Source organism: Setaria italica, chromosome IX, assembly GCF_000263155.2.
Source record: "Setaria italica strain Yugu1 chromosome IX, Setaria_italica_v2.0, whole genome shotgun sequence".
In the NCBI taxonomy this organism is placed as follows: Eukaryota; Viridiplantae; Streptophyta; class Magnoliopsida; order Poales; family Poaceae; genus Setaria; species Setaria italica.
In genome coordinates this window covers 7,133,305-7,147,590 of record NC_028458.1, presented here as the reverse complement: position 1 = coordinate 7,147,590, position 14,286 = coordinate 7,133,305, and the positions used below count along the sequence as shown (strand labels likewise).

At 45.5% G+C, this 14,286-nt stretch overlaps 1 protein-coding gene and 1 long non-coding RNA gene across 2 annotated transcripts; one reads left to right on the top strand and one right to left on the bottom strand.

Annotated features, from left to right (window-relative positions):
* Positions 1-1,032: 1,032 nt before the first annotated feature.
* Positions 1,033-3,528, top strand: LOC101780114 (actin-1). Its single transcript, XM_004981913.3, has 5 exons — positions 1,033-1,183; positions 1,671-1,737; positions 1,836-2,229; positions 2,427-3,040; positions 3,124-3,528. The coding sequence occupies exons 2-5, from the start codon at positions 1,678-1,680 to the stop codon at positions 3,187-3,189; spliced, it is 1,134 nt and encodes a 377-aa protein (XP_004981970.1). The 5' UTR covers positions 1,033-1,183; positions 1,671-1,677; the 3' UTR covers positions 3,190-3,528.
* Positions 3,529-4,635: 1,107 nt separating this feature from the next.
* Positions 4,636-9,374, bottom strand: LOC101779713. The gene is made up of 2 exons (XR_002679012.1): positions 9,186-9,374; positions 4,636-7,228 (listed from the first exon to the last, which is right to left on the bottom strand). It is a non-coding gene; the product is annotated as an uncharacterized LOC101779713 (long non-coding RNA).
* Positions 9,375-14,286: the final 4,912 nt, after the last annotated feature.

The following is a 14,286-nucleotide window of genomic DNA, read 5'->3' as shown; positions in this document are numbered from 1 at the left end:
GTGATTGCCACATTCATCCTGCCGGATCCGGCAAAGTTGATGAATGGTGGAGATCACTCTAAGCTTGTGCAGGTGGTGTCTTATGGGCAAAAACATCATTATTGCATCTTATTATCTTATATCTCCCCGCTGCATTTTAACTCTTAATCTAAGAAAAACGTGATAGGATAGCCATCTAGACTTAGACTACATCTAAGTTGGTTAAGAACCTCACTTTAATTGGTGAAAACTCTCATTTCTAGTTGTTATATTTTTGTAATTGTAATTTGTGAAATATTGTAAGATGATCGAGACTTGTAAACTAAAGTTTAAAATTTACTCTGATATGTATCCTTGTGATGGTTGCCATCATGTAAAACGGTATGCGGGTTGTTTCAGGACGATGCTCGAGGCACATACCGGAGACTAATGGGATTATTTCAATTAAGTCGGGTCGATCAATGGATGATAACTCGGTTTAGTTGAGATAATTTGGCCCTGTGAGCATTTCGATATTAGAAATGGCATGTAAAAAAGTTCAGGGCCAAGATGACAAAAAAATCAATTTATGGTTGTTCAGATTAAGTTTTGGCAATAAACGAGTCCGTGCTCAGGATTTTCAAAAGTCTATACCATTTCGGTGATAGCTAGCGCGACCTCCATTCAAAATCGCGAAGTCGTTTCCAACTGGAATTCGAATTTCGAGGTGCCCAGTTAGCACGAGCGCTGGGCCAACTCCACCTGGTGCCAGCCTCTTCCAAACGTGCCGGCCCATCCATCGGCCCCCCGCCCGAATCTCCGCGCACGCCCCCTGGACGCTGGACCGAGCCCGAGCCATGCCGCGGCGCCGGCGCCGCAGGTTGTTGTCCGCACGCACAGGCACGCACGTCGGGGCGCCGTCTCGTCCGCCCGCGAGTGGGAGGCCACTGTTCCCTCTCGCACCGGGTCGTGTGGCGGGGGGCGTGGGGCCAGGGTGTGGGCCCGCGGTTCCCGGGGCCGGGGGGACGCCGAGCGCGCTCCTCCGCTCGCGCAGCGCCAGCGACAGCCCCGCGCCGTGGCTTATATACACCCCCATTCCCAACCCTACCGCTCCATCACCACCGCTTCGCCCTCTCCTCTCCTCTCCTCTCCTCCCCATCTTCCCCCCCGCCGCGAGCTCGCCGCCCGCTCCCCACCTCCTCGCCGCGGATCCTCCACTACTCCGGTAACGATCTTCGCCACTCATTCACCCTGTGTCCCTCGCTAGAGTCTCCCCTTCCTCCATACCGCCGCCCCGCGCGGGCGCGGTACGGTGCTCTCAGATCCGCCCGGCATTGCTCGCTCGGGCCGATCCGATCTCGCATTTGCGCGCTCCCGCCGCGGATCCGGCCGGATCTCGCGGAAATGGGGCGCGGGTTTCTTTGGCATGCTGTAGATCTGCTTGTTTCGGCTCGTGATCTGGAGGCGCCGCGGGCGTTTCGGTAACGAAATGACCTGATCTGTGGTGGGGTTGGGGAATGCCATTTATTAGTTCGTTAATTGCTGGTTTTCTGGTATCTTATTGGGAGGGTTCAATTGATGCCTTTAGAGTAGATTTTGTATGTAGAGCAAACAATGGAAACAAATCATCGATAGCTTTGCAATTTGCCTGCTTTGCTTATTTAATTCCTGCTTGATTTGACAAATGTGGCATCGTGCGAGCTTTCCTGTAGGTAGAAAATGGCTGACGCGGAGGACATTCAGCCTCTCGTCTGCGACAATGGTACCGGTATGGTGAAGGTGAGCGACCGTTTTGATCTCCGAAACACTTTTTTTCTTCAGTTGGTTACTGCTAAGGCTCTAACAACAGCAATGTGCTTGTTTGCTCTTGATGGCAGGCTGGGTTCGCCGGGGATGACGCCCCGAGGGCCGTCTTCCCCAGCATCGTGGGGCGCCCACGCCACACCGGTGTCATGGTCGGGATGGGGCAGAAAGACGCCTACGTCGGTGACGAGGCCCAGTCGAAGAGGGGTATCCTGACCCTCAAGTACCCCATCGAGCACGGCATCGTCAGCAACTGGGACGACATGGAGAAGATCTGGCATCACACCTTCTACAACGAGCTCCGTGTGGCTCCCGAGGAGCACCCTGTCCTCCTCACTGAGGCGCCCCTCAACCCCAAGGCTAACCGTGAGAAGATGACCCAGATCATGTTCGAGACCTTCAACACCCCTGCTATGTACGTCGCCATCCAGGCCGTCCTCTCGCTGTATGCCAGTGGTCGTACCACAGGTGAGCTGATTTGATTCTCTACTGAACTGTAGCCTTTTGAAATTTTAGAGATCTTGGAAAATGTTCATATGTAAACATTGATCTTGACAAATTTGATGAATCAACCTAACAAACAAATTATGCTGCTTTGAATAAGCACTTTTCAAATCTGATTTGCTCCAATTGTCACTAACATTCGAAATCTCTTTACCCCTCAGGTATCGTGCTCGACTCTGGAGATGGTGTCAGCCACACTGTCCCCATCTACGAGGGATACGCCCTCCCCCACGCTATCCTTCGTCTTGACCTTGCTGGCCGTGATCTCACTGACTACCTCATGAAGATCCTGACTGAGCGCGGCTACTCCTTCACCACCACCGCTGAGCGGGAAATTGTCAGGGACATGAAGGAGAAGCTTGCCTACATTGCCCTGGACTACGACCAGGAGATGGAGACTGCCAAGACCAGCTCTTCTGTGGAGAAGAGCTACGAGCTTCCTGATGGACAGGTCATCACCATTGGCGCTGAGCGCTTCCGCTGCCCTGAGGTCCTCTTCCAGCCATCTTTCATTGGGATGGAAGCTGCTGGTATCCACGAGACTACCTACAACTCCATCATGAAGTGTGACGTGGATATTAGGAAGGATCTATACGGCAACATCGTCCTCTCTGGTGGTACCACCATGTTCCCTGGCATTGCTGACAGGATGAGCAAGGAGATCACTGCCTTGGCTCCTAGCAGCATGAAGATCAAGGTGGTTGCTCCTCCAGAAAGGAAGTACAGTGTCTGGATTGGAGGATCCATCTTGGCATCGCTCAGCACCTTTCAGCAGGTAAATAAACATTGCTTTAATAAACAGCACTCCAATTTCCTCAAGGTTAATCTATTTGCTTACAAGTTTGCTTGCAACTGCAGATGTGGATTGCCAAGGCTGAGTACGACGAGTCTGGCCCGTCCATCGTGCACAGGAAATGCTTCTAATTCTTCGGCAATTCTTTGGGCCCAAGAAATGCAAGCTGAGAGGAGCCATTATCGCCAGCCTCCTTCCCCATTTCTTTCTCTTTTTGTTACTGTTTCTTCATTAGCGTGGACAAAGTTTCCGGCCAGTCTATCTGCGATCGTTTTCTTCTATTCATCAAGACTGTAATATCTATTGCTACCTATGCTTCTCACTTGTGATTTTGGACACATATGTTCGGTTTATTCAATTTTAATGAGATGCCTGATGAGGCTACTAGCAAATACATATGGTGTTCTGATTGTCATTGGTTATTGATGTCTTATGAAATGAATGAATAATATCAAAATTTGAGCTCTGTATCTGTGATGCTACATGAGCATGAGCCTTTTGTCGTGGAATTTTGGTGCCTTTGGCCATGCTGTAACTTGTGCCTCTTTGTATCTGTTTTCTGATTGATGAGCCGCCCCCAGTTCACTACCATCAGATTCCCTCCTGTCTTGGGTGCTGTGCTGTTGCATGCATCTCAGATAATTCTACTTTCTACTCCCTCCGAGCGTGCCCTCCCTTCGAGGGCATGCTTCCCATGAGTAGGCTTTGCTGCTCAAAAGTTGGGATGAGGAATCTTCTCTCTTTTCTTCAAACAAAACGCGAGGGAGCCTGGAACCATGTGATGCTTTGGCTGTCGTCTGGTTTTCTGCAAGGTATACATTAGTATATTGTGGGCCTCTTAGCTCGTTCCAAATGGGATGATGGTACGCACTTGGCCAATTGCCAAGTCTTCGACAGATTGGATGAGCCTTCACCTGATCTGGTCAATGTGAGTGCATCTTTGCACGTTATGTGTCCAAAGAATGCTACTCATGTCACATCTTTGCTTTGTGTGTGCTCCACATGTTCCTGCCTCATAGTTTTGCATTGTGTCTTGTACTCTCGTTCGATGGGCGTTGGAAACGGACAAATGGCTTCTACAAGTCTGCAAATGGCTTCTACAAATGGCTTACACAACACGGCCGAAGCCACACATAGGACTAAATAACAGGCCTGCAAGTTTCATAGTATTTAAATAGACGACAACAAAATGCTGCCGCTTTCAAAGGTTTGTCTGCGTTTATGTCAGCTTTTCTACTTGACTTTCCAGTCAATGCGAGGCTTAGGTAAATTACATAGAAACGTTGGGCCTGTTTGCTTCAACTTATTCAGCCGGCTTATCAGCCACCAAACAGTGTTTTTCTCTCATAACAAATCAGCCGTTTCAACTTTTCAGCCGGCTTATAAGCTGAAGCGAACAGGCCCTAAATTTGCCCATAACCTGTAAATTTCCTTTTCAGAATAGGCTATCGTACATCTTTAAACGTATCGAAATATCATCATCACAAAGATAACTGTGTTTACCATGTTAGTCTTAAAGTTTTTGCTTGCTAATTGAAGCAACAAATGGGGATGCAGATGGAGATGGGGTCAACGAATGAAACGACAAGAAACTGAATTCGTCAGGGAAATCATCCGTAGCTACAAACACATAGTTCATGAAGCAGGAATTGACGCAACAGAGGAAAGATAGGGCACTGGAAAGCTATCTTTATCTCCATGACTATAGAAAGAATGCACTATAGTGCCATGTTCATCTCATTCTACATCTACTAACAATTTGTTGTTTCATGTTAACGTCAGAAAAGGCAGCCTGAAGAGTTCGCTGTGCAAAGGTGAAAACCTCCCCAGATGTTGATCCTTCCCTGGCATATCTAAGGGCATCGTGGCGCAGCTCACTACATCGCAAACATTTATCCAACACAAAACCATTCTTCGCTTCTTTCGTCCACCGTTTGAGTATGTAAAACTCTGGTATGGCACGCACATCAAGAGCTAAGAATAACCTCAGTATATGCCGACATAAAATACCAGAACTCTCGAACTTACAGCAACTGCATTGAGCTCTCTTGTCAATGGTGTCATAGCTGACGGTGAATGAAGATTCAGCGTCCTCCTTTGTGACTTTTATGCACAGCAATCGGCCCATCATTGTTAAGGCTGGAAACGTAATATCCTAATGATTCGACGAATTCCTCCTCAAAGATGTTAAAGACAGTTCTCGTGTATATTTCTGACACCTGTTTCAACATGTTTGAGGGAGTTCTTAAAATAGGTCTGGTAAAAGATGTGGCCAGATCTTCCAGAGCTTCCTTCTCTGCCCATCCAGCCATCACATGTTCAAATAATGAGATGAAGATTGGCAAAGTTGTTGTTTTGTTGAAGTATTTCTTGAAGAAGCTTGCCAAGCTTTCAGGTCTCTGAGTTGCTGAAAGTTCAGCAGTAAAAACATCTTTGAAGTACACAGGAACCCATCTTTGTCAAATTCTGTATAGATACTGGAGCCATAGGTTGGCTGCCAGATCAAATTTATCAAGGATCTTCTTCCAACTTGACTCAAATATTTCAGTTGTTTCAGGCTCATGAATGCACACAACAAATTCCTCTTCAAAAGAAGCACATCTAGAATATACGTTTACCAAATTTTCCTTGCATCTGTTTAATATCTGAGAAGTACAATACAGAAGGTGTGTCTGAGGAAATACTTTTGCTGCTGCTGAACCAATGGCTTCATTATAACTTGTAGCTAATGATGTAGGATGGTGTGAACCCATTGCTGCAATCCAGTTTTGAAAGAACCAAATGTAAGAGGATTCTGTGAAATCAGTAAGTAATGCACAACCAAATACTACACTTTGCAGGTGATGTACCAGTTAACAAAACTAATGGCAAAACGTCGTCATTCTCTACAAAAGATGTCTCAAGTCTAACACCATCCCCAAAATAGCAGTACGATGTTCTAACTTTGGCATCAGCCCAGAAGGCATGTGTCAAGCAATCATTTTTGTCAACCTGAAATGCATATGAAAATGTAGGATTCTCAGTATTCAGCCGCTTGAAGTATCCAAGAAGCTTTTGGGTATCATCCAGCCCAAAATCACAACGGCAAGGTTCTATCATTTCTTGATTATTTGGAGATAGTTCCTCAAAATTTCTTCCCAATTCTCCAAGCTGTGGATTCATGGTTGGTGCAATCCAATTTCCTTGAAGAACACTAGTCTTTGCAAGAACAACAACCTCACTATTTGACTGAATGTAATGTACTTCATCTTGTACAGCAGCCAACTCATGTGTATGCGCCAAGAAAAGCTTGGAAACAACCCATTTATCCTGTTCTCTTTTTACTATCTCAAATGATGCTTTGCAGCCTTCTTTTGTAGCAGCCCGATTTCTCTTTCTCTTGTTCTCGTTATTATTTTCTTCACGGGAATCAGCCCCTTCTTTGGTGCAATTAAAGCGCCACATTACAAATGTCCCATCCTTAGGTGAACAGCAGGATAATCTGATTCGCACTTCAAAGCCCATACGGCTGGCATAGGCATAATAGAATGTCTAGGCAGCTTCATGAGAAGGAAACTCCATTCCTACAAATGGTTCGAACTGTGCATATTTCTCAGGTGCAACATATCTCACTATGCTTGGAGCTTCCAAGACATGATTGTGTTCTTTGATCAACTTGATCACAACCCACCACCCATAGTACTTCTGTGTTACTTCAATCATTGCATGACAACCCTCCCTTATTGTTGCATGACTTCTCTCTCTCTTACCAGTGTCATAGTTTTGCTTCTTATTATGGAAATCCTCCTTCGAACAAACGAAACGCCTCATGATAATAGACTCATCATTCCTTGAGCGCCTGGACTTGCTAATGCACACAGAGAAACCTACCTGACTAGCGTAAGCTATGTAGAACACCTTTGCAGCTTCCTCTTATTCAAACTCCATGCCAACAAAAGGTTCACCATTTTCCAGGTTTTCTTTGCTTGGATTACTATTCATGTCAACCAGATCACTGATGATATCAAATGCCATCTGGTTTTCAATGTGATCATCATCAAGAATCAAGATCGACATTTTGGTCCCTTACTGAATCATCTTCATTTTTTAGCATAGAAGGTGTGTTTCCAGAACCATGAGTCGTATATCCTGGAAAGGGAATGGCAGATCGAATTCATTCCATCCATTGAACTGCACATGCAAAAAGTACGTAATGTAGAAGTAGTTGACGTAGATAATTAACTAACTGAAAGAGATCCTGCCATTTAGACATCATTGAAAGCCTCAGGCTACAGACTGCATGCTTAAATTTACACAATCAAGAATACTCAGATGCTACAACATAATATTACAGTAGTGTAGTTCTCAAGCATGGCAACCTCCAAGGCTTTTGTCCTTTTCCATCTAGAACTAAACAACCGCCACCGAGACAAGCATAAAGATCTAAATTTTTCTCGAGGTGGCTACAAATTATGAAGTCAGTATTCTATAGCATAGAAGAAAGCTACCATATTATAGAGTTGAAACTATGAAAATATAATAAAATATATTCAACTACCATTTAAGCCTCTAATTCATACATCTCAAAGCAATTATATTTACTTTATGGCGCCATCAAAGATCTTTAATTATTCGTCCTCCAAGGTATTACTAGGAACCATGCCCTGAACCAGGAATTCAATTATTAAGTTTAACCTGAGGAAAAGGGATATGGAAGAAAAAGTTGTCAACTACACAAATCTTAACAAGCAAGCAGACTGGTTTATAATGTAAATTTATCACATTATAATTTCAGTAATTATGTTACAGACTGCAGAGATGTTAAGAGTCAAGGTGACCAACCAGATGGGAGCTACATAGGCTCCATGATGTTGGTTTTGATACTTCAGTGTCACTAACTTACATTTCTTGGGTAAAAAACACACAGTCAGTGTTTCCTCCACAGACCTTCAAATGGTGAGATTAGGATGAACAATACCAGCCAGGACACGACAGACGACTATACGAGCATATATATTGCAGAAGAGGAGCACAAGCTATGGGCAACCACAGGTGCAGATTTAGTTGCCAGCAACTAGATCTGAACAAAGGGACACATTGGATTATGACAGGCACACTTGCCAAATGCTATCAATCAGCCATCAGTTTCTAGACTAGCATAGTTCTTTGCACACACCAGGAAAAATGAGCCACGATACAGTATTGGTGCTGCTCAAAGGACAAAGCAAAGTAGTCTTTTTCTGCACCGTTGAATGGTATTCTAATCTGGGACGTATTTCAAAACAGTAGCAGGTGTGCTGATAACAACAGAAAGGTGATTTTTCACCATGGCAAAATCAATAAAAGAGTTCAAGGCTTATTGTACGAACAAAGTTAACTGATGCATTTGTAACATTTCTGAAAATATAAAAACAATACAAATGGACTAAAAGGGTACTTCATTTCTTTATTTGCTCAGATGAAAGCAAATCTTATAGCAACTGACAAAAAATACAAATACAGACTAGCGTCCTAGTTTGCAGATCTAGAAGGGAACTTTCTCTGTTCAGGAATTCCTTTGTCCAGTGAATCTCTGTTAAAATGAGCGACTGCCTATCATTCGATCTCTCTAGTATCAAGACACTAGTTAATGTGAGCAACGAGGTCAGTGTGGTTTTTCTTTATGGATGTAAGGATGGAAGCGTAGATGCTTGCAAGATTCCATAACCAAGAAAATGAAACCCCAGGCCATAGCACTTTGGATGCTGTCCGGGTTTTCTTGAGCCACTGACAGCATCGCGAAGTAATCCAGTTCCAGAACCTCCAAAAGTTTGCGAGCTCCGAACTGAGCTCACTTTCACGCAACAAAGAAAGCTTGACAGTACCGCTTGGTTCCTTGCTCGCTGTAAGAACCCCAGGCCCCAACCCCAGCAGCACCCAATTCAGTTCAAAGCCGCCACCGTCTCTTCTTTTCGGGGATAAAATAGTCGACACCATTTTGAGACAAAGATCCCGCCGAGCAGACCAAAATCCATCGACCGGAGCCCCGAAGCGGCGCCCATTTGATCAGAGAGACAGCAGCGAGCAATCCGCGCGCGGACGTTACGCAACGCAATCGGTGGAACAGGTACAGGTACAGCGAGCGAGGGTAAGGAGAGGGACGAGTCACCTTCGAGCCGCTGGAGAACGGCACGGAACTAACCACCACGGCCGGCAGCGGCGGTCTCGTGAGAAGCTAGGGCTGCGGCCGCCACCCACCACCAGTCCACCGCCTCCTCAGTCCTACTCCGCGCCGCCGGCTTTCCCTTGCTCGCTCTGGCTTGTCTCGTAGCGGCGGTTAGCCCCGTCGCGTCTTGGCTTGGCGTGTGTGGCAGCGTGGGAGGAGAGAGTGCGAACGACAAGCGGCGACGGTGCCCCTGGGCTCTAGAGAGTTGTGGCCTGATGGGGTGGAGTTTAGGCCCATTTGACTTAGTTTGACCCTAATTATAGAGGCCAAAATTCAGTGAAAGTGAGAGAGAAGCCCATCGCGGCGTCATGCCAACAGAAAAAGGTCCACCAAAACGCAGCAAGGGGACCGTCGCGCTCGCGCACCAGTATGGCCCAAATCCCCTTCCTGACTTTTCTTATTTAAAAATTTATTCCAAACATATAAAAATATAATTCATATTTAAAATACCTTTGATAATAAAGCAAATTACAAACAAACAAATGATACTAACACAAATTTTTTGAATAAGATGAATGGTCAAGCATTACAAGAGAATGTTAACAGCGACAAATGTTTGATACGGAGGGAGTACTAGGCTTCCTTCCTTATTAAATGACATAATAAATTTATAATGCTTGTGATTTATTTCAAGAAGCAAAGGTGTAGCTCGTCCGAAGCCCTGCTCGTTCACCCCAATGTATAATAAATTATACCTTTTGACATAATATGGTCTTATGAATTGGCTTTTAACTATTATTATCATAAAAAATAATATACTTATAAAATATTTAAAAATAAATGTTAAAATATTAATATTTTTTAAAGATGAACATGTTGCATAACTTTATCTTTTTAATATTAAGTACTCCACCTGTTCCAAATTATTTATCCTTTAGGTCTATTTTAAATTAAACTCATCTAATTTGATTAGATTTATAGAAAAAGTATAAATAGTACCAACATTGACAATATTAAATCATTTTAATTAAATCCACCAAGAAATACATATTGATAGTTGGTATTGTGGAAATTAACGTACTTTTATGTACATTTGATTAAAGTTAGAGAGATTTAACTTAGTATTATACTAAAGTCGTTCAATAATTTGGAACAGAGGGAGTACTTAAATTATATATTGCTATATATTGCTAGTGATAGCTTTGCTGATTAGACCTCATTTTATCCAAAAATATGGGTATTTATCACTAAAGATTGTATTTCGGCTAGTCCATGTACGAGGCAAATGTGGAGGATCGTCATCCCTATTTATTGGTTGAAAATAGCTAATTAAGGGTGTAGATGGGGATATATTACCACGATTCACCGCACACATGTAAGGGAAATTGGGATAGTTTTCTTAGCAATCAATAGCCTAACATGTAATAAGCAATTTGCTAAGGTGCAGGAGAGTATCATGTCTATGCAACAACCAAGGAAAGGAGAATGGGGTAGGGAGATGAAAGGAGAGAGGAGGAAGGCGATTTGATGATAATTTATTCTGAAGAAGAAACTAAAGGACCTCGTGATAATCTTTCTGAAGCTAGCTAGCTCGCGATGTGCCCTGGCAAGGCTACAAGAACTCCAGACAAAATCTAAGCTACACACATATTCGATCCGGGGCGCACACAAAATTTAACCCTTTACAATTGTACATGATGTTGCCAGCTTAAAGAATCGCATCGATTTGTGAATCCTAGATATGATATTCCCAGCCTTGGGAAAGTTGTCGCTGTTGCGGACAGAACGCCATGTAGTATTCGCCATTCTTTGATCCGTTCAGATTTTCCGAGTAGTGGAGGAGAGTGACGACGATGATACGCGCAAATCATGGAGTCACGGTGTTAGTAAGGCCTTAGGTTCCGGTTCCTCCTAAAATAGAAGCTATTTTTTATTTTCAACTTCTCTGTATAAAATGGATCCAGCTCCTATAGTATTTTAAGGATTAAGCCGTTTTTTTACCAATAGAGCTTCAACCGGAACTACAGGAAAAGCTAGAACTAGAGCCTTACCAAAGAAGCCCCAAGTGATTAAACGCAGCAAAAAGCACAGATCGAGTCGTTCGTGCATCGTCCTCGTCCCTTTGCATACTTCGAACCACGTGGGGCCAGCAGCCATGACCAGCTGCACGCAATGCTGCATGCCCCGTAGTGGCGCGAACGTTCTGCGGTCACGTTTTGCCTCCTACCGAGGCTGCAAGATCTCGCGGGGGAACCGTTCACTGCACACGGCACACTAGAATCTCGAGCCTGCGGTGCCTATACGATAATGTTTTCTAGTACAACTTGAGTAGCATGTCATGTTCTGTAGCTAATTTTGTGCGTCGTCACCGTCGCGTAGAAGGCTTACAAAAAAGACGCATTCCAACTAGATATATATTCCCTAAAAGTGTAGCTAGATTCTAGACCGCAGCATGGCAACCACAAATCAACCTAAGCGACGATTCACATTGCCGACACTGACCATCAGGAACTCGCACGGGCATATCTTTCCAGCTCGCAAAAGGTCACAGCGGGAGCGTGATAGGATCAGACGTTCAGAGCGACAAGACGGTTCATGGCAAAGCACCACCATAATCACGCGCGCGAACCCCCTAAACACGCCCGAATGCAGCGCACCTCTGACCTCCCCCCTTCGGCGGTTTGTGCGTGGGCTCTCCCGCGCCGTGGCCTGTCGCGGCAGGGAGTCGCGCTCGCAGTCGCAGGGGCGCGCCACCCCCACACAGGGAGTCGCACCGGTGCCGCACGGGTCGGGAGGAGCCGAGGAGAGGTTCGTGCGCGCCCGGGTCATGGGGCGAGGAAGATCTGCCCCCTCCATGTCCCGGGCGCGTCCGTTGCCCGTCGGCCCGCCCGTGGATCGCGTGGCCGCCGCCGCAACCCGAGCCGTGAACGTGCGCGGGCGTCCCGGGACACGGCGGCATGAGGCCATGTGCCGCCGACCCGCGCACGGTCCACGCCAGGGGAGGGGTCGGGGTTGGGGTTGGACTCTGGCTGGGAGCGAAAGAAAGGGAGCATGCGGATATGGGGCAAGGGAGAGGACGGTGTCAGGGGTCGTCAGGCGCGGCGGTGTGGCGCGCCCGGGGATAGGGTTGGGTTGCGCTGCTCTGGTCTTGTCAGCAGCTGCTGGTCAGCTGGTGGTAGGTTTGTCGGCGTGCGACTTGGACTCACCCGCTGACAGGCACCTGCCTAGCTGAGCATGCAGCGCTCTAGCTGAGCTGATCAGACATCAGAGGCCTGCTGCAACGTCTAGTTTGAAACGTCAACGTTGTTTCGCAGAACACGAGTTCAAATTCACCTGAAATTTCACTACGGACTTTGACAAGACGATCTACGACTACGAGCTACAATCTCTCCTGTTTCAGCATGGCTTGCCACTTTCTATTGCCGGAATTTGCCGGTGCAGAGTGGTTAGTTGAGAAAACTAGCAAGATCTGTAACTGGCACGCAAGCAGTGGAGGATCCGCCACGTCTACAGACGAAATGGCCCGAATAAGTACCACATGTTTCTGTACACTCGAGCTAAAATAAGCGGAGCATAGACCTCTTCAAGGCAAAACCACAAACTATTTCCGCTAAAGAAATCACAGATTATTGGGATTGGCTGCATTGTAGTAGTATACTGCACTTCTTTTTGGTCTTGCAGCTCAAGTTCCAATGCTGATTAGTTATTTAACTACGTAACACGATTTGATTAGTCTTCCTCTTAATCAGTAGCTCGATCCAAGAGAGTTTAAAATAGGTTATGCAGGGGGCAGTGGCACCGACCCACCCGTTTTGTCCATGAGCTAGCTACCAAATTATTCCTCATTAGGCAAGGTTCCATATAAGATAGAGACGTACGATACTAAATTCTATGGTGCATGTATACATATGCTTATATAGTCTCTCTGGTAAGAGAATGTACAAGCCACAAAAGTCTATGGTGTGTCCACAAATAGGAAGAAGGGTCCCCCCTCCCCAATTAACACCATGGAATGTTCCAATAAGAAAATACAAAATTAGATAGGACAGCAAGGAAGAGGTTAACAATGCATCACACACACAGTAGCAGTATATAAGTTAAAGGTTGTTACTCATATTGTTTTTCCTACTATATTAATAGAAATACACTAAAAAATTATTTTATGCTAGACCCAACACAAATTTATGTTGGATTCCATACATTGTAGACATATATTGGTGCTAAAAGATTTTGTTCAACAAGTTCTCCTCTACTAGTCTGGCAAATTCCTTGAACGTTTGGTTACTCCTAAAATGGCTATGGCTTCTTTGATGGAGCAGCTTCTTTGGTGAAGCTTCACATTTTGAAAAACGTTTGGTTTCATGAATGGATTGAAGGGGAGGAGCCGGTCGGAGCCAGTATTTCAGGCTCCTCCTGCGCAGTGGAAGCCGAAACCGGCTTCATGAGGTGCTTCATGTATAAATCCGTTTTTTTAAACTGTTTGGTACGCTAAAGCACTTGTTGAAGCCTCTCCAAAAGTTCTGCCAAGGGGCTTTGAGTTTGGTCCAAGTTTGACAAGATAGGTAAGAAGTACTGAAGTTGGGCATGCAATGCATGACATTACTAGAGCCGAACATGTGGTAGATCTTGAAAAGATACGGCTCCGAAACATCGCACCTACTACCAGTCTCTTCAAAGAAAATCCAAACAGGAAAGTCAACTACTAGTACTTGGCTCGTGCCGCCTGTGCTCTTGTCCTGAATCACAGCCCAAGATTACAAAGATCGCCAGAGCAGCCATACGAATCTCGACGTGCCCCTAACTGCCAACCCACAACAACATCTCGTCACCACATCATACTGCAGCAGTGCTTGCTCGTAATCATTCACACTAGGCCTTCGATCTCCATCCCAGCAAGGAACTCGGAGATGTTTACAGCTCATATATCCCAGGCGGCACTGGCCTAATCGCTCTCCTCTCGAGCTCCCACGTAGCATGCGCACAACAGCTGCTGCTCGACGAGCCACATGCTAGTGGACTAGTCTTAGTACCTACCGAGAGAGCGAGAGAGAGAGAGAGAGAAAGAGAGAGAGAGAGAGAGAGAGAGAGAGAGCGAGCGAGGGAG